Genomic DNA, 26603 nt, shown 5'->3' on the forward strand with positions numbered 1-26603 from the left:
CAGCGCCTCAAGTTTCCACAATAACGAATATATTTTCTATCGATCCATTCTCAGATAACACAAGTACCGTATAAAATGGATACGTCGCGTAAATATTGTAAAATAAATGTCGCGGAATAATCTTGGGTATAATAGAGGGAATATCGAGTCGTGTCCCTCCTCCGGCGAAAGGGTAAGAATAACCGTTTTAGTCATCGGAGGGTGAAAACATTTATCTCGATGGTCCAGGTGGCTCGCGACGCACCTAAAGACGAGATCGTGCGTCGCGCGAGCAAAATGTCACGTAAAAAATTCGCGAAAATATCAGAGAAAATTACGCATGGTCCGTAAGTAGATAGGTAGGAAAGTGGCGAGTCGATTAAAGATTTTAAAGCATCGAGAGCCAGGTAGATTCGAGCGAGGTAGTTTAAAGATCCCGAGGGGAAAGTTGCGAGAAAAGATTACTTCGTCACAGCTGGAGATAGGAAGCCGGTCGTTAAAGAGCGTTTATATTCTCGCGTAACGATTACACGCGGTACCGATACTAAATTGCGGGTTAATCGCTCGCTCGGCGCGGGCTCTAAACGCGCGATCTCGCAACTCGCAGCCGCGGATTAAGGCACGCGGAGGCCCAAGGCGTGCGCGAGAAGTAATTCCTAATCCCTCCCATTTAAGGATTTTCCTATCAAGATTCTCTCAAATCAAAAGTATAAATCTTATTTAGTTATTACGTGAAATCAGATATTATCATCAAATATTCGAGTGTTATCGCAAATTGATAAGATTTAAATCTCCCCCACGTAATCGTGTTGTTAAAAAATGTGTATTACACTAGCATTAAATATGATAATTTCCAATATTATTCGCATTAAATATTAATTCCAAATTTGTGTTCTCAGCGTGTCTCGGAGATTCTCCCGGATCTCCGATAATCTTCGCTCTTAACAACTTGTCTTTTTTCTGTTGCGACCGCGATCGCGGATTAAGAGCAATAATGTCTGCCGAGGTAGTAATGATGGTAGAGGCGCGACAAAACGTTAGGGAGGCTCGCTCTCTCGGAGCTTGTTAAAATAATCGAGAGGCAGGTGTCGAGCGACGCGTCTATTTTTCGATCCCGATAACACCTCGGCCTCGCGCCGATCGAGAAATCGCGCGCATACTTTGTTCTATTTATACGGGATGTCGCGCGTACCGGTTATACTCGCACACACGTAGAAAGTGATAACGCGACTCGAATATTCTCCTCATTTCGCGATTTCACGAGGTTTTATTAATATTCGGACGATATGATTCGAGTTTCTCTCCCGGCGAGTGAGTCTCTCTCTCTATCCTTCTCGCTCCGTGTCGTTGCGATCCGCATACGGCGCGCGGCATGCAAATTATCTCACCTCTCGTCCTTGGCGTCGCGCCTAGGATCCTTCCTGTCCCGATCCTTATCCTTGTGGCCGTCCGCTTTTTTCACCTTGGGTCTCGATTTGGCGTCGCCTTTGGCGATCTTGTGCTCGCCGCCGCGTTCGCTGGCGACGACCACGGCGGCGTTCTCGTCGCAGGATTGCGCGCTGGAAGCGCCCGAAGACGTGGGGGACGAGGATGCCGATGCCGCTCGGCTGTTAGTGTAATCCTGTACGAGGAGCGCACACCTCGTTAATCCCGCATTCGTTCAACGAGCGCGCCAAAAAGATCGGTCGGCTGGTCGATGCCGCCGATTCTGATAACGCCGGGGAGAAATATAAGTTTCAAAGCTTACCTTAAACCACTCCGGATAGATCGCACTGATGGTATCCAGAAGGTCCTGATCGAGTTGAATCCTCCAGAACGGGGAGCCGCTGTCCAACCTGTGGCCAGACTCTGAAACAATATTGTAAAAAATTAATTTATTTAATTAATATTAATATGATAGTGTAATATATATACATGACTCTACGTAACGAGATAAATTAGGGTGTCTATTCAAATCATGTAAAAAGATTTTCTGATCTTCTAGGTACAAAAAATATTTAAAATATTTTTTGTTATATACAACTTTCTAAAATAAGTTTTTTTTATAATTTTCGTAAGATAAGCATTTTTCATTTTCGTATAAAATTTTTAGTTTTTTATCAATACAAATAGTTTTTTAAAAATACAATAAAAAATATGTATTCATATTCAATATTTTGTTCGTATATTTTATTAATTTATATAATTATTTTATTAATAATTTATATAATTTATTTAATTATAAAAAAATATTAAATTAATATATTTTAAGCACATAATTTATTTGGTTTGTCGATTGTTCAAAATATAAAAGCAAAAATTATCAAAGAAAAAATTTTCTAAAAAAATCTCTTAACCCCCAAAAATTCCAGATTTTCCCTGTTTTTCCAAGGAGCGAGCACCTTGTAAATATATCAACTCGCTGCGCGCGGAGAAGATTTAAAATGCGCAAGTTTCGTAGCCGCGGCGCGAAGGATCGCGGATCGGGGGCCCTTAAGAGTCACTCCTGTCGCCGCATAAGGGCTAATAATGCCGCACGAGCACGATACGCCCAAAAGGCGTATCAAAACTTCGCGGCACGCCGGTCTCGTTGGTTTCTTTCGCGCATTCCGAGGGATTCCCTGCCTAATTTAAACGTTCGTCGAGTACACCGAGGGATCACCCGGATGGGATGCTGGAGGAGGCAAAGGACGACTCTCGACGACCGCGTCACAATCCTTGCGAGAAGGGAGATGAGAGTGGAAAAAAAAAAGGGGGAAGGTTCTCTCCTCGTTACGGCGACATTCTACGGGCGGGACGCGTGCCCAGCCTGCGTAATCGCGACCCGAGAGGACAGTGGAAGATGAAAAACGAGGAGCGTTATTCTCAAGGGACTTTCGAATATCCCGGACGGCGACAGAAACGCGATTTTTGCGCTACGCCGCGTTAGGGTAAACGCGCTTTCTAAAATGTAAGCATGGCCGTCGTGTTTCTATATTTTTTTAACGTAAACGCGGCGAATCAAATACGTTACTCATCAAAAAGCCCCGCTAATTAAATTTGAAAAAATATCTGTAAACGTATCATTTCACAATTTTTGCTATATCTTAAGACATTTTTTGTTATACACACAAATTAAAATTATTAATTATTTTCATAAATACGTCATCTGATTTTCTGGCCGATTAGCGCTGAGACACGAGGAGGGACGGAAAGGGGACAAGAGATCCCGCGACGAAGGGAAGAAGAATTTCACCTTAACCCAATAAATGATTAGTGTGCCGGGAGAGCGGTATAAATATAAATGCTCAATCAGTATGCGCGCGCGGCGGACAATCCGCTGTAAATCACGCGCCGTGAATCATTCGCCGACATAAATCTAGCCGATCAATACACGCTCCTAACCGGTCCGACACATTAGTTAAACGCGAGTTACTAGAGTCGCCGGGTCGTTTACGGGACACACACGTCTCGCGGGGTCCATCCCGCATGATCCCCCTCCTCTCCCACAAAAAAGCGTATCGGCGATGCCGATGGCCTAATAGCGCCGATTCGAGAATCCACGGCGTAAAGCGATACATCATCGACGAGCGGATCCGCGTCTCTCCGATCGTTCATCGAATAGATTTATCGGATGTCGTCGCGATCCAGCTCGGGGTTAACGACACGAGACTCGACATTAGTCAAGCGATATATCAAGTTTAGAATTAATCGGACGATGATAACAAGAGTACGATAATTTAGGGCTCGAATTGTTCTTATCTATAAATCCAAAACACAATATTTATATTTCACAAGATTATCGAATATAAATCTTGAATATTTTCCTCGAGTATTTTTCCTCTTTCCCGTTTCTGACATTGCGTTTGAAATAGATATCGAAGATTCTAAATGCACGGGAGAAACGAAATCAGCAGCGATGGAAGAGGATCGATCGAACGCATGTAAGAGGGAACTTCTTACTCGCCGAACATATTTAGCGAAAGATTCTGAATGCGAGATGCGTTCCTCGGAAGCGACATCGGCGGCGGCGGCCGACGAAATTCGGGCAAATAAATCTCGCGCCTCCCTTCACCCCTTTTTCTCCTCCCCCCCCGTTGTGTTTTCTCGGCGATCGCGCGATACAATCGCGGATGCGCGCGTACACATACGCGTATGCTCGTTACAGCATACGTAGACCTCGCGATGCGTTCGAGAGAACGAGAGAGAGAGAGAGAGAGAGAAAGAAAGAGCACGTGCGTTTCTCGTCGCGTCTACCTCGTTCGAGTCCTCTGAGTCACTCGCTCCCTCTCGTCACAGGCTACCCGCCGCGCACTGGTAGCCGCGAAAAACTGCGCGTTGCACTTCGGGAATGTCGTCGGCATGTACAGGGTGTTCCCCTTCATCGCGACCGTCGATCCGTTCGACAAGAACGATGCTGCACGACTTTGCTCTTCGAATCATCCCTCCTCTCTCTCTCTCTCTTTCTTTTCTCTTATGCGCGTCTACCTTTTTTTCTTCCTTACCTCTTCGTGGAATCACCCAAGACCTTGCTCCTCTCTACGATAATCGCGCGATCGTTGCGATTTGGAAACGTCAGAACTTTTATCAGTTATTTTATTGAATTTATGGCGTGGGAAAATTAAACTGCATCTTATTTTAATTAAATATAAAAATGTTTGAATAATCTAGTCTATTTAATTTCATTTTTTAATTAAAAATTTGCAAGATTGTGTTTTGACAGTTTGAGTTTAAGTGGAAAGAAAAATTTTATTTTTAATTAAAATCACCAAAACTAGCGAGATTTTTTTTTTTTTTTTATGACGATTTGCATATTAATTTTTAAATGCATATTTATCATTCTTCTTTTGGGTAATTTAGCTCGAGCAAATTAGCATACGTAAGCTATGATAAATGCACTTCCAAGTGGAATCACAGAGGGATTGAATTCTCTTCTGTCTTATTGTATACTCGAGTTAAAAGTACGAGAGCATAGCCTCGCGGGCAGGTCGGAGAAAGGATTTGGGTGGAGAGAGAGCCGAGCACGAAGAAAACAGAGAGAGAGAGAGAGAGAGAGAGAGGAGATCCTCTCGAGTGCGGGAGGAGATTCTCTTACAATAGCCGTAAGCTTTGCCGCTCATTAGAGGCGAGGTCGCGGGTCACGTGGAACCGCTTTGTACCGCTTCGTTCCTGTATATGTAACTTACATACAAAACAATATCCACGCGCGGAGATATCCCTTTTCCCTGGATTATACCGAGATCGCTTTACAACGGGGGAACCACAATAGATATAAAATCTCTGATTTCAAAACTCAACACAATGTTAATTCCTTTCTATCGAAATCGTATGCGCACGTTTAATATTTCGCGTAACGTTTCTTCTTTTACGACAAAAAAATTCGACATGTCCTTTCCTTTATTTTCGCCGCGAACAAGTTGATAAGCATAACATTTTTTCAATATAAAGGATAAAGTTGACGTAAAAAAAAATTAAGAAACAAATATCTCTCGAGGAATGTCAATCGCACGGCTCGATGGATCTCAAATACAATCTTTCCTGTTGATTTATCATTACTCTCTCTTTCTCTTTCTTTCTCTCTCTCCCTCTGTGACTCGCGCGCGCGCGAGAGAGAGAGAGAAACCGGTTTTCCCTGGGTAGTATAAATATTACTGCAAAGACAATAATGATGCGTAAAACAAATAAATCGCGGAATGCATTTCCGGACGTATCTAGCGACTAATGCCTGTGCATTTCAATTATTAAACATCCCGTCGGTCGTAAAGTTTTAATTGACGCGGCACGCGAGAGAGACAGCGATCTCGAGAGAGGTATCAACGTTCGGGATGCCGAAGAATCGCTCTAACGAGTACACTCGTACTCTCGTATTCAAGCGACTAATCAATGACACGCTGATGGCGAGGAGATGGCGTCCGCGGCGCGTTCCTCTCGAAGAGGACCGGCACGTATCCTCTTGTCTACCCGCTGTACGGGGTGTCCCTTTGTTCCCGGGCATCCCACACGACTCGCATTGAACCCGTACGATTATAAATTGCCCTGAGAAAGCGCGGCCGGTCTATGCGAGGGCATCCGGTATGCACTCTCGGGGGCACGCGAGAGACAACACACAGGTAGGTGAATCGCTCGCGCTCTCTCGCGTGAAACACGTACGAGAGAGCGCGGGGAGACTTATTTACCGGAGGTACCAGGGCCCACTTAACCCGTAACCCCCAGCTTCGTATATCTTGTCGACAATGCGTACCGATGAATTCAATACTTCCCGCCCTACTGCCTCCTCCCGCAACCCTTCCCGTCTAACTTTCGTAATGAAATTCGCTCAGAGAAATATAGCGCAGCAGCTTTTAACACATCCTCTTTTATATTTCATTTTCTCGAGATTTAGTATTAAATGTTTTGTAATATATATACAAATCTATAAGATGTCGCTCTCTCTTTCTCTCTCTCTCTCTCTTATATATATAGGATATTAGCCTCTCTTATATATATAGGATATTACTTTGTATTATTATTATTTATTATGTTTATTATTTTATTTATATTATTTTTATATTTATATTATACTTATATATTATATTTTATTATATCTAGTATAATTTCTTGTCAACAAATAATATATTAACATCGTCTTCAAGATATTTCGTTTTATTTCATTAAAAAAAGAAAAAAGATAAAATTTCTTATTTTATGACAAGAAGTACAGTAGAGTACCAATCTTTATCCTACTTATATAAAATACTCTATATTACTGTATATATTATTATGTATATTAACAAAACTTTAAAATAAATTAAAAGTACGATTTTTCTGAAACGGGAGAATAAATTTAAAAATTCACGCAATCATCCGCGAGAGGCAAATAGAAGACACTCTATACTCTCCTTCCGCTCGGCTTATTTCTTCATCGCGCGCTATCTCGGCGATCGCGCGTAGGCGGGAGATCGTCCTGATCGAGCGCACGTTCGATCGGCTGAATCGAGCGCGCTACCGATCCCCGCCGTGCGGAACGGATCAACGGATATCATTGAGCGCCGCGTGATTTCTCCTTGGCGAAGGTAGCGCGATGATGAATCGTGGGTGGACGCGATCGCGCGAGGTGATCGCACGGAAGAGCCCCGGATGTTTTTCGAATCGAAAAGTTTTGTTACGGTCCGACATTGTCGTCGTCGTCGTCGTCGAATGGTCGGTGAAAGTCACGCTCTCGGCACACATGATGATTGATATCGTTGGCGTAGCCCGCACCGCGGCTGGACAACACGAGCCTCCCTTCACTTTGTCGCCGACACGAATTTCATCTCGTCGGGGTTCGCTCATCGCGGAGATGAAGTCGATTAAATAAATTACGACGATGATAAGAAGTATTTACAGAAATATACAGATATTTATGTCATTTAGTTAACAGTTAAATTTATCATTCCTATCTTTTTCTTTTGGTTAATAATAAAAAAAAAAAAACTGGAAATTTATCGTTGACACTTCATGTCATTTCTCTCTCTCTCTCTCTCTTTTATCTGCTAAATCATTCGTCTTCTTCAAAGTGTTGAAACTATATCTCGAAATATTATTGAAGCATTCAATTATTAACTGAAGTGCATTTCGTATCAGTCACGAGCTGATAATGAGATTTGCACGTTTCATCGAAAGTTCCCCTCGCGACGCCCTTCATATTCTCGACAAGACCGCCTCTATAATCGGCCAACTGGCGTCCTGCACTTGGCTCGCCGCGGGAGTATATAGTTGAAAATGACATCATCGACAATCTCCGGCGTACATCTAGCGCGCGTAATCGGTGGGCGAAGGCGTATCAGCTGTGTTGTATCTTATTTCCGTCTTATTCCCCATCGCGAGCTGCACGCCGCGAAACGGTGAGAGGGAATGGGAAAAGATCTCTCGTCGAGAGGGTTGGGGAAAGAGCGAGTAGGACGCCCGTAGAGCGAGTGCTGTTTTTCCACGGGTGGGAAAAGGATGGCGAGAGCTGTCGCGCGCCCGCCATGTGTAGATCGCGTGTCGGCGAGGCGAGCTTATGCCGCGATATAACTAGCCAAGCATGAGATGACGAACAGCCTCGCAGCGATTTGCTAATAGGCTGCTACCGGGTAATATACCCTTCGTTTTATCCCCCGTTATTTAAAGAAAAAAAAAAATGTGGACGGATGTGATTGGGATTAAAAATAGTGTTCAAATAAAAAAATATTCGAATAATAATATTTATAATATAATTAGAAATTATCAAGACTAGAATCTTATAATATTATAATTTCTGCTTTTATATTCTTTATTATTTAATTAATAATAATTATTTAATAATTATTTAATATATAATAATTATTTAATTATTATTTAATTTAAATTATAATAAATTATAGTTAAATAATAATTAAATAATAGAGATTAAATTATATATAATAGTTAATAGCAATAATAATTAAATCACTTAAATTATTTGTAATAAAAAATTTATTTGCATTAATTTATTTCTGTTGCAAAAATTATAATTTAATTACCCCGATGTTTCACGATAAATTACATAAGATGATAAAACATTTATCTTCTTCGCATTGTTACGTTTGTTCGCGATTCTCACATATCTATCTAAAATATCTCTACATAAAAAAAAATGCAAAGCGTCGCGTAAAGAGCATGCAAAATTGAGCGATAAATGCATATTCACATGCTATTACATGAATACAATCGGATTAACTTCGAATAGGCTTCTCGCCTGCGACGATCAGGATACTCGGGACAGCAATATTAAAAATCACAAACACGGTTTTCGCGAGCACCCACGCGTTTTCGTGAGAGGTGACAAACAGCCTAACGGCTCCTCGATAGCGATCTGGTTTCGGCTCTCCTCTCGCCAGTCGTCAGTTTACAAGACACATACGCCACACGCGCGGTCGGAATCGTGTACAACATTCTCGTTACGCGCTGCCTTCGTCTTCGATTGCACGTTGCAAATGATAAATGGCAGGATGCGCGCCGAAGTAGTAAAAGCCGGCTGCTCTCGAGGGTTGGGGACCGCCGAGTGGAATAATTTGCTACCAGACTTAAATACTCGCTCGTTCATTCGTCCTTTTCATTAAGGCATCCGAAACGCCGCCAATAATCACGCGACTATTATTCGCGTATATTTGCGGTAATTGAACGGCGGTAAAATCGCGATAAAAGCGAACGAGAGAAAGAGAGAAGTGAGATCTCTTCGAATGTGAAGAACGCTCGGTGACGAGAAGCTTAATGATGATTTGCGTTAATAACTTGTTATCGGACTGGATTGACGGGCCTTCCTTTAAAATAATTCTAGGCCTGCGGCGGCAGATTTTGCCGATATATCAACCGCAATCGCGTGTTTCGCGTAATCGATGCGCGTAAGATGTAATAAACACTAATGACGCGAGGCAAACAAAAACGCCGTGCATATACCTCGATATTTTATTTAAATTTTCTATTAATATTTATAGCTTATAAAAAAGTTCTTTCTCTACAAAATAAATTAAAATTCCTTTTTCTCGAAAACGCAACGCGTTAAGAGATTCTACTGATATCTTCTCGCTCGTACACCCGGTAGATGCGCATCAGACCGATGTACGATCGGTCTTACGGGGGTGGTATGCGTGCTGTTGACCTGGCCGTGGACCGGTTCGGGTCACTCCTTTTTTTTTTCCCTTCATCGAGGCCTTTTTTTCACTCGCCCTTTCCCTCCTCTCCGCGCACTTCGAACGGATATAGCCAGATGTGACGTCACGCGAGGAGGCGTGATAGGCAGCACACACGTGCTCCTATCACGTGTGGGTGCATCAGGTGTGTACCTGCTACGAAATCCATCAAGTCCTTTTCTAGAATCGCGCAAAGAAGCGAAAGTCGTTTGTTTGGCAAGAAAGAGACAGACACATCATGATAACGATATATCGAAATCATCTTCGAGTATCATCGATAAACGTATTCTTAATTAAATTCCCATCGCGAAGAAAGATATCGCGCGATCGTGTTCTCGTAGAGATAATTAAGCGAGGTAATAAAAGGGGACCCTCGCGAGGGTGAGAAAAAAATTTCATCGCGCGGTCGATATGACGGTTGTGGTCCGTGGGCGCGTAAAAAACCCGTCCAATAATCGATATTGGCACGAGTCCGAGAATTAACCGGCTCGATCGAACGGCGCGGTGGTATAGTATATAAAATTGCAAATTTTATATCCTCGTGGATCCTCCTCTCCTCCCCCGCCCCCGCCCCCTCCTTCCGAAGCACACTGTGAGCCGCGCGACGCGGATATAAGAAACGTCTAATTAATAATTTCGACGTATCCGCCGGTTTCGTCGTTAAAATCGAGCGGAGCGATCTTCGATGAAGCTTTCGCTTCCACGAAGGAACGGACGTTGGTCCGATATCTGCGACGGATTCGAAAAGCAGATCGTTCTCGATGCATGAATATAGAGCATAGAAGAAAGATCGGTATATGTGAGCGGCGAATTTCAATTTGCACGAAAGGCAGAAAAGGATAGAATAAAGGAAAACACGCACGCAATGTTTGGGAAGGAAACAATGCAACATTTAAATTAAACAATAACCTTTGAGAAAAAATAAACTGTCAAAAAATTATATTATTTTTTTTTTTTTTTTTAAGAACATAATTCGATACGAGCATTTAAAAAGTTTAATTTGACAGCGTAAAAATGTGTGATAAAATGCGATTACGTGTGTACAAAATGTACGCGCTAAATAATTAACTACCACGAGTTTGTAGCTTTAGTACGTCAAGAAGCACGAGGCAAAAGTCCCGTGCCCTCGACATGCTCGCAACTTACGGCCGCATTAATTACCTCGTAAGTTACACCCACGAGAGACTCGCGAGAATCTTTGGCAGTCTCTACGGGTGGTTCCTCTCTCCCGGTTAAATCGCCATACAATTAAGCGCCTGTTTTTAGGAGCGCCTCGCGGAGTATCACGAAGCCGGACAAACCGGGGGAATGACTTAAGGCCGAACGTAATGTTTACAGATAAGAATAACGAGCGCCCGTTTTGTGAAGCATCGCGCAACCAACGTCGCTTTTCATACCTATCGTAAACAAGCTTTAAAGCGCTGATTAATATTGCATTGTGCGCTATCTGTTTTTCTGCTCGACCATCACGCGATGGATCACGAGAATATTTATGAAAACGAGTAGCGAAAAGTGCGCGATATACAAGGTGGTCCCCAAACGTTCCGGCTAAATTTTGAGATTTTATAGAGAATTTAATTTCCCAGTATAGCCCACCCTGTATAAGAAGGCAACTTTTAGCTTGTTTATAATTTTTATTTGACTACCGTGATGTCTCTAATGTTAACGTTCAATAGACCTTGGAGATCGCGTAATTGTTTGCGAGAAGATCAAACGAGAATCACGACACGGAGCTACGGCCGTGAAATCGAAGATTTCATTCCGGTCGTCAGGGGATTTCAGAATCCACGAAGAAGACGGACATCTCAATCGCCGAGTCGCGGAACATCCGCGGTGGTCGACAATGGCGGCCAATCGCATATATCCCCGGTGAGCCGGTGTTCACGCCTGCTAATCACCCGAGAGTTCAGGCCTCGTACGAGGGTGATTAATGGATCGGGGACCCCGAGTCCCAGGTACCGCGGGACAAAGTTACGAGCGAACCTACCGCAGCCCTATATCAATCCTGATTTCCTGACGCTGCTTTCACAAAGGAGCCCTTCTTCTTCTTCTCCTCCTCCTCCTCCTCTTCCTTCTCTCTTCCTTATGCCGGATTCTCCCGTGGTACAATACAATGAACCTCGAAGCATGCATCAGCCTGTCTCGATTATTCGCTCTCGCCGGCATCTCTCCAACCAAATTATATTAAAATCTACGCCGCGGATTTAACCGGCAGATCGCCGTTCTTCTTTACGGAGAAAAGCGACGTTTCCGTATGACGAGAATTTTAAAATATCTAACAAATATTTCATATTTTTCTCTTCCTTATTAAATCTATTTAATTCGTTACGTAAAAATTATTCTAAAATAAATACTGCTTCCTTCGTTTATATTAGTTCTCTTGTATTCTAACATTTCTTTCAGAATTATTTAATTGAAATATCTCGGTAGCCGCAATCCCGGAAGGATGCTCGCAAATATTTCAAGCGTGTAATCGCATCATCCGCCTTACGTTCACGAGCGCGCAAATATTCGCGCGCCGAGCGACTTTACAAGGAATTCTGAGGATGCCGACGCGGCGGCGAAGGACCCGAAGAATTCGAGCGATCCTGTCTGAAATTTCTATGGTACGTTAGAAACGCGAAGTCGGTCTCGTCGAGGAACTTTTCGCGCGGTTCGCGTGGCGAATTCTATCCGGAGGAGAGAAAATCGCCATTCACTAAAGGGAGATGTACGCGCGGAGAGAGAAATCTCCTCCTCTCTCTCTCTCTCTCTCTTGAGAGAGAAAGATCCTTCATTAGCATCGATCGGCGATCTCGTGGCGTGGGAGAGATTGTTTATCTTGCGCATCGAAGATATTCCGAGATGCCCCGCGAGCAAATATTCCCGAATCCCGGCGTGGGTTTACCGTCGTCGTAACTTGCCGAGATTAAGGCGCCGTTCGAGGCCTCCTCCGTCGCACCACGACCGTCATCCGCCGACACTTTGTTTTTTTTTTTTCATCGTATTTCTTTTTTTCATCGTACTGCTGCGTATACACTTCGCGCGATCCGTTTCGGCTCCTTATCTCGTTTCACGGTCGCGTCGCGCGTCCACGGTACGCGCCCGTGGTTTTGCTCTCGTCCGCGGTAACGTGGCTGCGTGTGAGTGGTTCGTATAGTGGTAATATTGAGTCGTCAGGATGACACACCCACGCGGTCGACGGAGGACGAAGCGGAAAGGGCTGCAAAGGGATGAAAAGAAGAAGAGCGAGCGTAGGAGAATCGCGCGCGCGCGCGCGCGCAATCCTCGTGGAAACGCCCGATAAATCTTCTTTCGCACGACGTATAATTAACTCCAGCTGCTTTCCCTTCTCCCCGCATGCACGTTCTCTTTCACTTTCGAACGTTCACGTTCTTTTTTTTTCCGTCTCGCGTATTTTCGAGATTCACGCCGCGCGCGAAGGAACCTCGAGAAACACGGTTGAAAAAAAAAAACGGCGAAGAAAGAATTAAAGATGGATGTAAAATAAAAATTCTCCAATTTAATCAATTAAAAAAATTATCATCTATAATGCGTTTTTGTCGATTTGACAAAAAGAAAAGCATTTTCATAAATCAGTTAATAGCTTTTCAGCAAAAATTAATTTAATTAGTTGTCCTTTGTTCACAAAATTACTCTGTAAATTAATATAATTTCTCGAAAAGATCAAAATCTATAATACAAGCGATGAATTGAAATGAACGACTGGGGATAACCTACTTCGATATATCGGCCGATCTACACGGTCGGAGGCCTCGCGAGAAAACACGAGCATCGATGTTTACCCTCGCAGGTATGCTCTAGACGCGCCGATTGAGCTGTCAAGTTCTAGATTACATTTGTCATAAGCCGTAACCGTTCCACGTGTCTTAATCTATGATCGGCCGTGCTCAAAGCACGACGATGCAGTTACGTTTATCTGACATTCGGCACTCGTTCACATGAATGAGGTTCACACGAGACTCGAGATTGATCGTTTCATCCATTTAAACTCGCATCGTGTGTTAAGATATCCGCGGCATCGTATTAATTTTCTAATAAAGTAAATCCGTATAATCTATCTCCCTCGTTAATCTAAATAATGCGGCCTTTAACGCTTCGATACAGCGTATATAAATTCAATGAACGGTTGGAGGTCTTGTTGCGGCCTCCAGTGGAAAGTTTACGCAAGTCAATATTTTATTCATAATTACTTCGAGAAAAACATTTTAAATTATATTATTCAAATAAATTCTAAATAAATCAATTTAATAAATTATATATAATTAAAAGATTGATTTAATTATAAAAAATTAATTTATGCCGGAGCAATAATAATAATAATTATATTATTTACAATAAATGAATTTGTTTCATCCTTTAAGAAAAAGAAAATTTTATATTCGACGTTTGTGACTTTTAACTGACTCGCGGGTTAAAGGTCCAACTTCTCATCCGCCTATTCCCGTCCATTCTATATTCGGTGCGCAAATAAATCATAAAGCGTCAAGTGTCAGTCAAATGGATTGTTGACGTCGCGGCAAGAGCGACAGATAGCGCGGTTGCGAACCGGCGACTTGATAACCGACGAATGGGAGATAATGTCGCAATAGCATCCGTCAATATCGCTTTGGGATTACGGCGCGCGGTAACATCGCAAACGTCGCATCATTCGTCTTGATAGGAATTATCCGTTCTCTTAGACGCGGATTTCACGTGATCGCACCAACGATCGAGCGGTATCTCGATTTAAATTGGTACGTACCGCATATATCGCCCCCTTGGATCTCACACTTGGGATCACGGCGTGGCATCTTAATCATCGCCGTGACACTATTGTACTTGCAAACCCGTTTGTTCGCACTTCCGTAGATAGCTATTAATCGCCAACGATGATTAATGATTTGGTGGCGCGAACTCGATTTTCGACGCCGACGACTCAATGCATGATCGATACGCATAGGCTCATCTGTGCGGAAGAAAATAATTGAAAAAAAAAAAAATTCTCAAAGTAAAAAAAAAAGAGGCATTATTATCAGTCACTCCGTGACTGATTACATCTACAAATATCGATCTATAAATATTGTTAAGAAATATATTTAAAGACAGTTAAACTACGTATATTTTGTGACACGACTTTTCCTGCTTTCGTAATTATTAGGCGATAAAACATTTATATAAAAAAATAAGATCTTGTATCCCATACAATTTATTTCTCACGAGAGAGAATTATCTACCGTCGGAAGAAAAATATCGTAAGGTAATCTTCATCGTGAAAAAGATGAAAAATTAAGTCAATGGACTTGGCAAAAAGACGCTAAGCGATCCTTACCAAAGAGAAACGATTCGTTAGTTGCGTGAGAGAAATAAAGTTATAGCCTCGGAGATTCTTCCAAGTCGTAAAACACGTTACTCACGCGCGATCGATGAAGATCGAAAACGCGCGTATTGCGAAAGACGGAGACGCGACGTAATCGAACGGCGTCGAATGACAGTCCGGTCCGATCCTGGCGAGCTCGCATAAATCCGCGCGCAGCCTGAGACGCGATATCTCGCCCACGATATGTCCATAATTGCGCGACAAAATGGCCACCAATCGGCGCGATTCGTCTCCGGAAGCCATCTTGCAGGAACGAAAAAGTACGTGAGAGCAAGAGAAAAAAAAAAAGGCGAACAGAATTTGTTTTCCGGCGATCGATCCAGCTCGCCCACGATACCTCCTTCGTCACGTCGTCGAATCATCGATAAACTGTAACATTCGCGTCATTAGTCGAGCATTCCGTCCAAAGTTGAATATTAATGCGCGAGTGATTTCGTATGTAATCCGTATAGATCAAGCGTAGATCCGCTTCGAATTAATCACCGTGTTACGTTAAAGTGCGCAATTGATGGAATATATTCTGCTAACGCCAACATTTATTAGCAGTTGAATATATTTTAATGAATCAAAGTGTAGATGATATTTTGAGTTTAATCGCAAGATTGCGACTTGTAAAAAAAATTATGACACTTTTAATCGATGAAAATTTAGAAATTTATTAAGAATAAAATCAAAGTCTGAGACATTCTTCGAATACTTAACGCTTGCATAGCAATTAATTTTTTACAAATGCAATTAATCTCAGGCGAAAAAGGTAGAAAATCTTGCCTCTTTAGCAGCTCGTTAAAATGAGCGATGATTTCTTTTTCTCCCGACATCATGAAAGAAGCTTTCCAGCCTTTGGATGAACGAGCGCGTAAGTCCGGGATTTGCGCGAGCTTATGTTTTAAGAATAGTAGATCTCCGAGACACATCTTACATCGTTTTTTGTAACATTAGAAGATAAATGGCAGTTTATCTGTTTAGTATGTAAATGTTAAAAAAATTTATATATCGATTTATCTCTATCAGATACACACGGATTCTTCCCATAACGAATATTTATTATATACATCTTGTCCTACAAAGTATATAAACGTTTTTTTTTTACTCGTTCAGTATGTAAAGGAATAAAATAATTAACATCCATTCAACGTCATCACACTGAACGTAACATTGTGAGTTTCACGCGACGCATTTCGTCGCGCACGTCGGCGCGTTTGCATCGACATAGTCGACGATGTGTTCCTCTTTCAAGGAAGGGCGGAGGACTCGAGTTACGCCGCCCGAACGAGAATCATCGTGGTGAATACATTCGAAAAGGTCATTTTCGCACCCGAGCCGTCGAACGGTGGCAAATTACCGTCGAACGATTTCACGGCGGCGGCCGCTTATAAATGTCGGTCGCCGACTGACAGCCTAACGATCACGTGGCCGAATTGATGACTACCGTTACCTTAATCACAGGTCGGCAATATCCCCGGCTAACAAGTTAAAGATCGGGCCCGCGTATAGTCACGCGTTGCAACTACCACGAGCCATTGATCAGAGAGAGTTGGAGAAGCCTGGGGTCCTCCTCTTCGCGCGGTCTCTCTCGCTGCCATGCCGATTTTCGCGTGTCCGACAATTCAAGCTGGCGCAATCAAAATATTGCCAACAACAGCGGCGATGACGATTCAACGGTTCGTGTTGCGAAAAAGTGGGCGTTAAAAGCGAAAACTCTTCAACGTCAAATATTTCGATGAATAAATTGCGAATTCAAGATTAATCAATTAAAAAAAAGCTGCTAAATTTTTAATAAAATTCCATTATCCATCTAAATCATTAAAATATAATTTTATCAAAAATTTTGATAAAAATTTTGCTGTCTGTGTTTACTAGATCCCTAACAATTTTTATATTTTTTTTTTCTAAATACAAGTCTTGATTTCTCCTCTTGGCGATCGTACCTTGAGATTAACCGGACATCTCTCTGCAAATCGAACTCTCGTTGCGTCGCTAATGTTGTCATTATCGTATCGCGTTTCGAAAGATTGCGATACTCGTCGCTGAGCTCTCGCGTAATACGCTCGGCGGCGTTCGTCCGACGTGATCGGCGCAAACGAGGAGATACGTTCCCGTCCGCTCGGCGTTTATCTGCGATCTACCGATCGTTCGTAAAGGCGCGTCTTTGTACCGGCCTGCTGAGGAGGTTCGCGATCATCCTTTTCCTCCGCCGCCCTACGTGTTTCTCTACGTATACAACATCGCGCACGATCGACGTCGTTTGCCATCGCGTCATAGCCTTCGACGTTTGTCGACCATGTCGAAGCCGTGTATTCTATAGAGCGAAAACAAGCCGCCACTTTTTACATACCTCGATCGTCCCCTTTATCGTTTTACAATTGTAAATAACGCCGTAACGAAGTCGAAAAGCAACTTTTCTGTATACACGGTGAGTCCAAATATTTCGGCCTGACTTTGAGATTTTTATAGAAAATTTAATTCCGAATAAAGAGTTTTTCTATAAACCTGGATTAAAAAAATGCTTCCTTAAAAAGTTAACGCCCAAAAACCTCTGAAATCACAGTTATTTTATTCACAATCTCACGATTTTTTTTTTAGCCGATTAATATTAAATATTCATAATGAAAAGAACTCGTTATTAAAGAAATGACATTATTAAAAATATGAAAAGAAATCATTATCATTATTTAATTCATATAACGAGATTTTGCTTTTGAAAAAAGCTTAATCGAGATATAAGATGCGACATGAAACTGCACTTTAATGTCCGCGTTTGTTTCGAAAGTTGAGGCAATTAAATCAGCTGTTTAATATATGCGAGAATACGCGCTCTGTCATAGATTTTTGGTTTCGCTTCGGGTAATTTCTCTTTTTCTCTTTCTCTCGCGATGACGCTGCTTGCACAATGGCGTTCGACTACGAAAACGTCGGCGCGAGGAGATCCATCAATCCGAGGCCGGTCCAGCGTGTACGTATCTCTCTGGGACAGGAGAGTATCGATCGTATCGATCCCGCTTGTCGAGGCGCGCGTAGGTACGCGCGAGTCCGACGAAAGTATCGGGATTCCTGTCTGCTCGCTTGACCACCAGAGGCGATTCTCGCGTCCCCCTCATCTCTCGCTGCTTCTCTTCATGATCCAGCTCTTCGTTCGCGGATACATACGATCCATCGAGATCACAAGCGGCGACTTTCCCACGACCTTTTCGCTCGGTATTTTATTAATCGCGCGATAAGAGCGTTTCTATTCCAATCTAATGCTTACTGCTCTATGTTTCGTATAAGCCTCTAATTGATTATTTATATATTTTATAAATAATTTAAACCTCTCTTCAAGTAGCTCTGCTTACAATTATTCGTTCAGGTACGTGCCGTGATTAATTATAATATACGTTTATCGCGAATGATCGTAGCTTCGTCAAATGCGAAGCTATAGATTATACGTAGCGTAGCCCAATCAAGCCGCGCTTTTTATCTCGACGATCAGCGTTTTTCGATCGAGCCCGCGCATTTGAAGATATCGCTCCTCCTCCTCCTCCTCCTCCTCCTCGTCCTTTTTCTCTGACCTTTCCTGAGTGTATTTCTCCGAGAACCACGCGGCGTTATTAACCCATTAACGTTTATAAATCGTCGCCGAATGGCACGTGAGTTGCCTGAAGAATGCGTTTCGCGATGTGCATTTCCAATGCCGAATATCACGTGGGCTCCCGTACCAATAATTCGCCAGGAACGGATTAATAATATGACTCAACAGAAAAAAAAAAACAAAAAAGCATTTATAAATCGCTATTATAGAGATATGAATTATTTAGATAATTATATTTTATATACGCACTTTTTTATATATGATATAATTATAATGATTTAATAATATATACAATTAATATATTTTGTAGTTTTATATTAATATCAAAATTTAAAAAAAAAAGATTTATAAAAAATTGAATAAAGGTCTTAAAATCTTTCGTAAAAAAAAATTTTTAATTTTTTTTTTTCATTTTTCATCCAAAATAAAACAGAATTAAATTAAAAATAAAAATTTTAAACAGCGAAATATAACTTGAGCCGATTCGTCCCTGCTTCTCGACGAAGCAGAGAGTGGCGGGAAGGGGACGGAGAAAGAGAAACGACGTATGAGCACGTAAGAAGGTGGAAGAGACCGTGTCACGTCTGCGGAACCGCTGCGGAAATGCTTGCTCGTGACTCGTCGAGTGTCACGTGTCGCGAGCTACAGTGCCTCGCGACGGACCATTATTTCCCTTTCGTCCTCTTATTAAGCTTAAGCAGCGATCTCCGCTGTCGAATAGAGGTGCCTGAAATTACGACGGATCTGTTGTCTCTCTCTCTCTCTCTCCGAGTTCACCCTCGCGTACGAAAAAATGACGTATTTACGGCGCGCGTTCGCGTGCCGCACGCTACAAAATATATCTCCGAGAGCCACCTTTAATCGGCTACCTCGAGACGTACGTTTAATACCGTTACGGTGGTTTCGTCGAGCGTCAACAACCACCACGTACGTTGTCAAAGATAATGCGTCGCAACGTTGGGGATGTCGTGGCGCGAGACATCAAACATCATCGTTCAAAACATCTCCTCGGATGCGCGATGCCCCGCCGTAATTAATACGTTGCCGGAAAATACGCTCTTACTTCGCTTCGTGTCGGATAAAATGAATTATCACCGACAATTATTATCGAGTGAAATACGACAGGAGGGGTCAGACGCGAGGTGAGGCGCGTGACAGCCGACAATTATTCCTAATGCGCGTCTTCTAAGCGGTCGGCCGGTGTAACGGGAGAGAGAGAAAGGCCGTAATTATTATCCCCGAGCGGGTTTTCAATCGAGCATTATTCGGCGAAAGACATTCTTCGCGGGCGACCGTGTCGAATCGAAAGTCGAGGACCTCCGCGAGATCGGCCCATCTATTCGTCTATAATAATATCGATGATAATAGAACCAATCGAACGCGCGAGAACAGTCGATCGAGTGACAGACGACGAATTTCCGACGAGAGAGAAAGAAGAAGAGAAAGGGAGGGAGGGAGACGTGATTAATTATTATCCGGCGTCCGCATGCGGATTAATTAGTGGATTCGTCGTGCGACGGCACGTCGAATGCCAAGAAGACGTCGACGGCGAGGAGCTCTAGCTACACACCGGGATGTTATTAATCGATCACGGACAGGTACTAATTGCGCCTCTATCGCGTCGGGGAAACGAGCCGCGCGTACGCGTTTCAAAGTCAAGTTTACTGATTTACGAATCCATCAGCTTACGAGAGACGTTAAATGATTCGAGTTGCACCCTATCTATCGCCGCGATTATTTTATCGATCTAAGTTTCTTAAACGCGATTCTCAGACGCTTATAAAAAATTTAAGCCTTTCGTACTTTTTTAACATACGAATTCTCGAAATTTTTAAAACGTAAAAACACGAATTCTGAAGCATGAATAAATAATGGCGTCCGTCAGAGCATATAAAATTCGTTCGAGCACGTGTAATTGTCATGACATTGAGTTTGTGTCACCCAGCAATTCATAATTGATCGTTCCTTCAATGGTGATTTAAATGAAGATGAAATTTTCTCACTCACCTCCAACAACGACGAATTCTCGATTGAGGCGCGGATAAGAGGAACGTGCTGTTGGAGACATCGAGGATAATTCCGACCGGACCGCACTTTGAGAAGTTCTCCGATAACGTCAACGAAATTACAAAGTAAAGATGAAGTTCCATTTCGTCGATCCTCTGTATAACGGGCGAGCGTAGGATCACCGTGTAACGCCGCTCTCGAAAGATAATGAGCGGTGTGATTGATCGTAGAGGTAATGAAACTTGGCCCCAGAGCGGGTCCCACGTGCGCGAAAAAAAGATCGGCGCGCTTGCTTCGCTTCGATTGCGAAAACTCCGCGGGAGACGATGTGTCCTATAACTGACGAAGAGTCGTACTGACTGTGAAGATTACGAGCCGCGCGATAAGACCTTTGCGTGTGTTGTGTTTATCATCTCGGAGAGAGAGACAGAGAGAGAGAGAGAGGCGGTGTTGACAATATACGTGCCGAGTTAGCGGCACGTATATTGTCAACACCAAAAACTTGACGCTCGACAAAAATCTTTATAACGTCGAGTGTTATTCTACAGGGTGAGTACAAATATTCTGGTTTAAAAAGCTCTACTTGATAGCTGAAAAAAAAAAAAACTTTTTCGTATACATTTGAAACTGGTTATCTCAAAACTTGTGGAACGTATCATTTTAATCTCATTTAAAAGATAATTTAATTCTCTATAAATATTTAATTCTCTTTTGTTCCCTTTCTCAGATTCTATTTACACGCAAGAGTTTTCCGTTTATACGGATTAAATTAATTCGGTGCGATTACGGTCTATCCTAAGTGGTGATAATGAGCGACGGCGAAGGCAGGAAGGCCCGCGCGACAGACACTTCGTCGAGATTCTCCAGTCGATTAGATGGGGTAAAAAAAAAAAGGGAGGGAAAAATAGACGCGCGGCTCCTTTGAATATCACGAGCACTCAGGTTAACAGACGTTATTTATCACGCACAGCGGATTATTAAATACCGCGGTTACGCAAGCCGGTCGGTCCCTTCTCGTCTCCCGGTATCTGGAGTAGGGATCAAGATCGATGGAAGGTGGAGGAACACCAATCGGAATTAACGTACCCTCTACCTAACTCGCCGTTACTAATTCACTCTTTTTTTTTCAATCTCGGAGATGAAAAGGGAAATATGAAGAGAGAGAGAGAGAGAGAGACTAAAAACAAAGTAGTTCTCGTAAATGCAGAAGGTCCGTCGAACCCTCATTATCATTAGATGCATCGTCTTCACGCCAGGCAATTAAATCTCGCGGCAAATAAAAATGTGAAATCGAAGATATTTGTATGAAACCATTTATGGGATGAATAATTAGAGTAGGGATCAGATTCTTCACAAGTATGTAGTTTGTCACGTATTGAAAACACGCATCAATATCTAACACTCTTTTTAAAGAGTTAATTATAAAATCTAGCTAGTATGTATCAATATTATTCGAATACTATACATATTGCTTGTGAAACAAATTTAATAAAATTTTAATAAAATGCAAGAGTTATTTACATTACATAAGCATCTTCCCTCTACTCTTCTCAGGCTCAATTACAGTTTATTTTTAACAAGGTAGAGAAAACAAGATCTATCAAATCATCATTCGATCTCGATAAAATGACGCCGGATTGAAATTTGCTCGCGTTATATTGACTCGCGCCCCCTCCCTCCCTCCCCACTTGTTCCACCTATCGTATGCGGAGCTTATTCAATCGGCCAGCTTATTCAATGTCGTTAACGCGTAATACATGTAATCTAATCTGGCAAGCCCATCATTCACCTGAACCGAGGAAGAAAGTTCTTCCGCGAAGAGGCGAACGTTCTTTTCTAAGTTTCTTAGGAATCGGTTCGGTAGTCGGCCGCGGCTACGGGGTCGCTTATACGAAGCGCAAGGGCGGATAAGTAGAAGGCCGCTGACTATAACGTAGGTGATTTCAGCAGAATTCATGGTTGCTTGATTACGAGTAATAAACCGCGCGTTAAGACAAGATTTATGAGCATCTCTCCGGGCACCTATAGTCCCTGATCGCCACCCGGGGGCTTCGTTTCGTTACCCGTTCTCTCGCCGCTCGCCATCCATACCACGTGATCTCATCCTCGTCTGCCGATAGATTCGAGAACAAATCGAAAGCGAACAAAATCGAAAATAGATTTTAAAAATATTAATATCTTGATTTTTATCACCTATTTTAATTTATCATTGACGTTATTCATAAACGATGATATATTTCTTATAGAAAATGAATTATTATTATATATTATATTTGATAAATATTTAATTTAAAATTCACGATGACAAAATTAATTATAGAATATAATTATAGAAAATTTATTATAGTCACGTAATAAATAATATTAAATAAATAATTAAATAATTAAATAAATAAATAAATAATATTTAAATAAATATTAATTAAATAAAGTTAAGTTAATGTATGTTAATATCAAGTTATCATTTCAATTAATATTTAATGATTATTTTAAATAATAATTTTTAAATGTGAGAATTGTTTTAAAAAGTGTTCGTGATAATTTTCATAAACGTGAAAATCTGTAGTCTTGCACGGATTCGCAATCGGTTTGTCGTCATCGATTCTATCCGGCAAACGATATCAAGAAGCGCCGTCGATGCTAGCAATAACGATTATTCTTCGAGACGCCTAGATTCATTGCGATATCCTCGACGCGCTATACGTTACCGACGAAGTCGACGAACTGTTGTGTGAGCCCGCCCCTCTCGTTCTGCCCTTCTCGTTCGTTAGTAATGAGGAGACCGATAAATTACCCAATCACTGTAAAAAGAACCTCGCGCAACCCCATTTAGTCCCCTCCCTCCCCTCCCCCTTTCCCCACCCAAGTCCCTTTCTTCACCCATGAAAACTTCAACTCGGACGACGAAAGCGGTTCCCTGACATGAAAATTAACCCACTTGTATTATTTGTTTATGCAAACGACTTGACATGCAATACCCCTCCGTCCAGAATACTGTCGTTAAACGCATACTCACTTGCGAAGATAATAACTGCTCGCCACAGAAATTTGAGCCGAATATTTGTAGGTGCCTCTCGAACTCGCGAGGCGAGTTTTAAGTTCGTTATTGATGGTTGAGAATTTTGTTGAGAAGGTAAACGCGAAGGACAACGCGCGTATAAATTATGGATTAATTGAGAAATAATTGTTAAATGGCCGATGGTTCACAGATTTCGATCGATCGAATATGCATTTACACGGCGGGCAAAAGACTTGAGGAAACGTGAGAAGCACTTTTTTTAAGGCAATCAATTACCGAAAGTAAGTTTGCTCCCTTGTGGGTGGTCGTGAAAATCATCGCTGATAAACGGTTGTCCGTTTCGCGATGAGCAAAGTTTACGCCTCTAGGGACGAAGTTGTACGAAAGCTAACGAAGTTTAAATCCCTTTTGAGCTTTAAATTCTTGTCTAACAGAAAGCGATAATTGAGAGAAAAATATGTCTCGATTTTTTCAAAAATTTTACCGCAATAAAAGAGAACACCTATCTTTTAATATCTTTTCCGTTAATTATCTTCATCGTCTTTTTCATGTTATGTTTTTAATTAATATTGTTTAATATTTTATTTTATATTAACATATTTCTTATTATTTTCACAGACGTAATTACTTTATTATTTAAATATTTCTCATTTTAATTTGCACAGGTAAATAACTTTCTTTTAATTATTTCTTTTTCATTATTTTTATTCACATAAATTTTTTTAAATGAAATAAACGTTTTTTTATCTCCTTTTATATCGAAAATTATTAATCTAAATACCTGATACCTTTATATCCTAACGATTATTAACTTCATGCCCCGACAAATCATTGGCCGCCTCTGCGCAGGTCAAATTTACTGAAGCCCTCTCGTCTAACCTCATTAAGGACGATTATATATATTATTCTCTCCCCGAGCTCGACGTATCTCATCGTTTTCCTTCGATCCAGTCGAGTTACTCTCGCCGTTCGCGTGGCTCTCGAAATCTCATAGGAACCCATGCCCCATGCAAAGCGGAGGCGTGAGACTCGGAACTCCCATTCCTGCGTGCGAGAGTGCGTGTAAGCTGTTCGCCTTTTAAGCTTCATCAACAGGATTTATCTCTGGAAATATTGTCGGGATGTGTTGAAGCTCTTTTATTGTAAATCGTTGTTTATCGAATTTTAACTGAATTTTATCGTTGGCAAACTTTAAAGTTATAGCTTCTCTCTAAATAGACTATTTATTTATCGATTTTGACTATTTATTTTTAATATTTATTTATCAATTTTTATGCAGCGATAAAATCAATTCTTTTTTTTTTTTTTTTCCTAGAGAGAATCATCATCTTTATATTTCGGATCCCTAAATCTTTTTCTACATATTTATATAAAAAAAATAACGATGTAAAAGTGTGGACGCTATTTCGAAGAAGCGAAATGAGAGACTCGAGAAAGAAAGTCGATGTAAAACTTCGTGCTACGTAGGCCGTCATAAAATTCAGGTGTTACAAAACACTGGATGTAGCTTGTATACCTTGCGCGAAATTATAGCCTCTTTAAATAAAATAAAAAGCGCGACCACATTGAACAACGATTGCTGTTTCGAGGCATGGTATGGTGTTTCGAAAGAAGCTGAATTGCGAATTCGCACCTACTAGCTAGCACGAAAAGAAAAAGAGAGAGAGAGAGAGAAAAAAAAACGAGAGTCTAAAAAGTAAACGTCGATGGTAATCTCGTCTCGCATTACGTTGTAAGACAGCGATTGTTTTGTGAGCGCGCAAATCACTATCCTTCACAGAGGTCGGCGAAGACAGCGATCGCCTCCACCTTGGAACATCGTGCTGTTTGAAAGCGAGCCTCGACATAAAGAGATTCCTCTCTCGCGCCGCGCATGAACGTATCACGAAGAAAATATATTCTCGAGTTTATCACTGCGCGCGTTCTCCTTCATACGAATAATGCTGAGACATACGTTACATCACGCTCCATCCTAACGCGCGCGCCTCGGTCATAAGATAAGATTTTCATATTTAATATCGACAGAATTTGCACGAAGACGAATAATTTTTGCAATGTTAAATTTCTCAGAGAGTAGTAATATATTTTTGTCGACAGAAATAAAAGATAAATGTTTTTGGTCCCTCTCACGAGATAATCCTCAGGGAAGGATTCTCGAGACGCAACATTCGATTATTTCGAGTAACGCCTTGAAGAAAAAATTTCTCAATACTCTTCGCGAATTAAAAGCTTTCGCAGTGAATTAAGAGCGCACACGATCCCCCTTTTAGTTCCGTCGATCCGTGATAAATTGGATAACGTGGCGTTGTATCTCGCGGGCCGCGCGGATCTTCTGCGCCAAGGGTGCCGGTCTCGCGTACGTTGCGCAACGTTGGCGCCAGGCCGCAATGCCGCGGGGCCTGAAGGAATGACTCACCGAGACGAACAACACCGGCCAAGAAGAGAGGTTGACCCACCTATCGCGCAACCGAGGACCCGTCCAAGGTACTTCGGAGACAGTTCGTGAGAGTGACTCCTTCGTCCTCTTTCGTCGCTCTCTCAGGACGACTACTCGTTCGCCAGTTGACTCATTTTTTTTCACGACAGTCAAATACACAATACGAACGAGAGGCGACTATTCGAAGGCGAATCGTACGTTGATATCTTGACTATCTTGCAATTCAAATTATTTTTTTTCTCAGCAGATAAACGATTATTTATTTCTCTTTTAATATTCATATTTATATTCATACAGCGTTGTCTGATATAAGCATTTTTTCTATCTTTTATAGGAGTGTCTATTCAAATCTTGTAAAAAAATTTCCAGATCTTTCAAATATTTTTGTTCGAGAAATTCCAGGTAAAGAGAACATTTTAAAGATTTTTTTGCTGCAATTTTCTAAAATAATTTTTTTTTTATTGTTCACATTTTCTAATGCTTTTCATTCATACAAAAAACACTTAAGTTTCAAGTGCTAGATTTAAAAATGTATTAAGTATACAGTTTTCGTTAAGATACAAATTTTTAAGTTGCAAAACACTTTCACTTTTTATTACTAAATATTAAAATAAAAGATATGTACT

The 26603-nt window shown here is 41.6% G+C and overlaps 2 protein-coding genes across 11 annotated transcripts in view; one reads left to right on the forward strand and one right to left on the reverse strand.

The window, feature by feature from the left end:
* Nucleotides 1–26603, forward strand: part of LOC126849903 (dexamethasone-induced Ras-related protein 1) — a 460128-nt gene that overhangs the window by 318602 nt on the left and 114923 nt on the right. The window lies entirely within an intron of this gene.
* The window catches only part of LOC126849871 (myocardin-related transcription factor B), a 214399-nt gene that overhangs the window by 60657 nt on the left and 127139 nt on the right, over nucleotides 1–26603 (reverse strand). For 5 of the 9 annotated variants that reach the window (XM_050592189.1, XM_050592187.1, XM_050592188.1 and 2 more), the window contains 2 exons: nucleotides 1727–1827; nucleotides 1368–1600 (listed from right to left, as the gene is read on the reverse strand). In XM_050592189.1, coding sequence (XP_050448146.1) covers nucleotides 1368–1600; nucleotides 1727–1827 — 334 coding nt within the window. Of the gene's footprint in view, nucleotides 1–1367; nucleotides 1601–1726; nucleotides 1828–20521; nucleotides 20880–26603 lie in introns of those variants that run through there. The other 4 variants (XM_050592195.1, XM_050592193.1, XM_050592196.1 and 1 more) reach the window with 2 other exon arrangements.

This window comes from Cataglyphis hispanica, chromosome 5 (genome assembly GCF_021464435.1).
Source record: "Cataglyphis hispanica isolate Lineage 1 chromosome 5, ULB_Chis1_1.0, whole genome shotgun sequence".
Classification (NCBI taxonomy): domain Eukaryota; kingdom Metazoa; phylum Arthropoda; class Insecta; order Hymenoptera; family Formicidae; genus Cataglyphis; species Cataglyphis hispanica.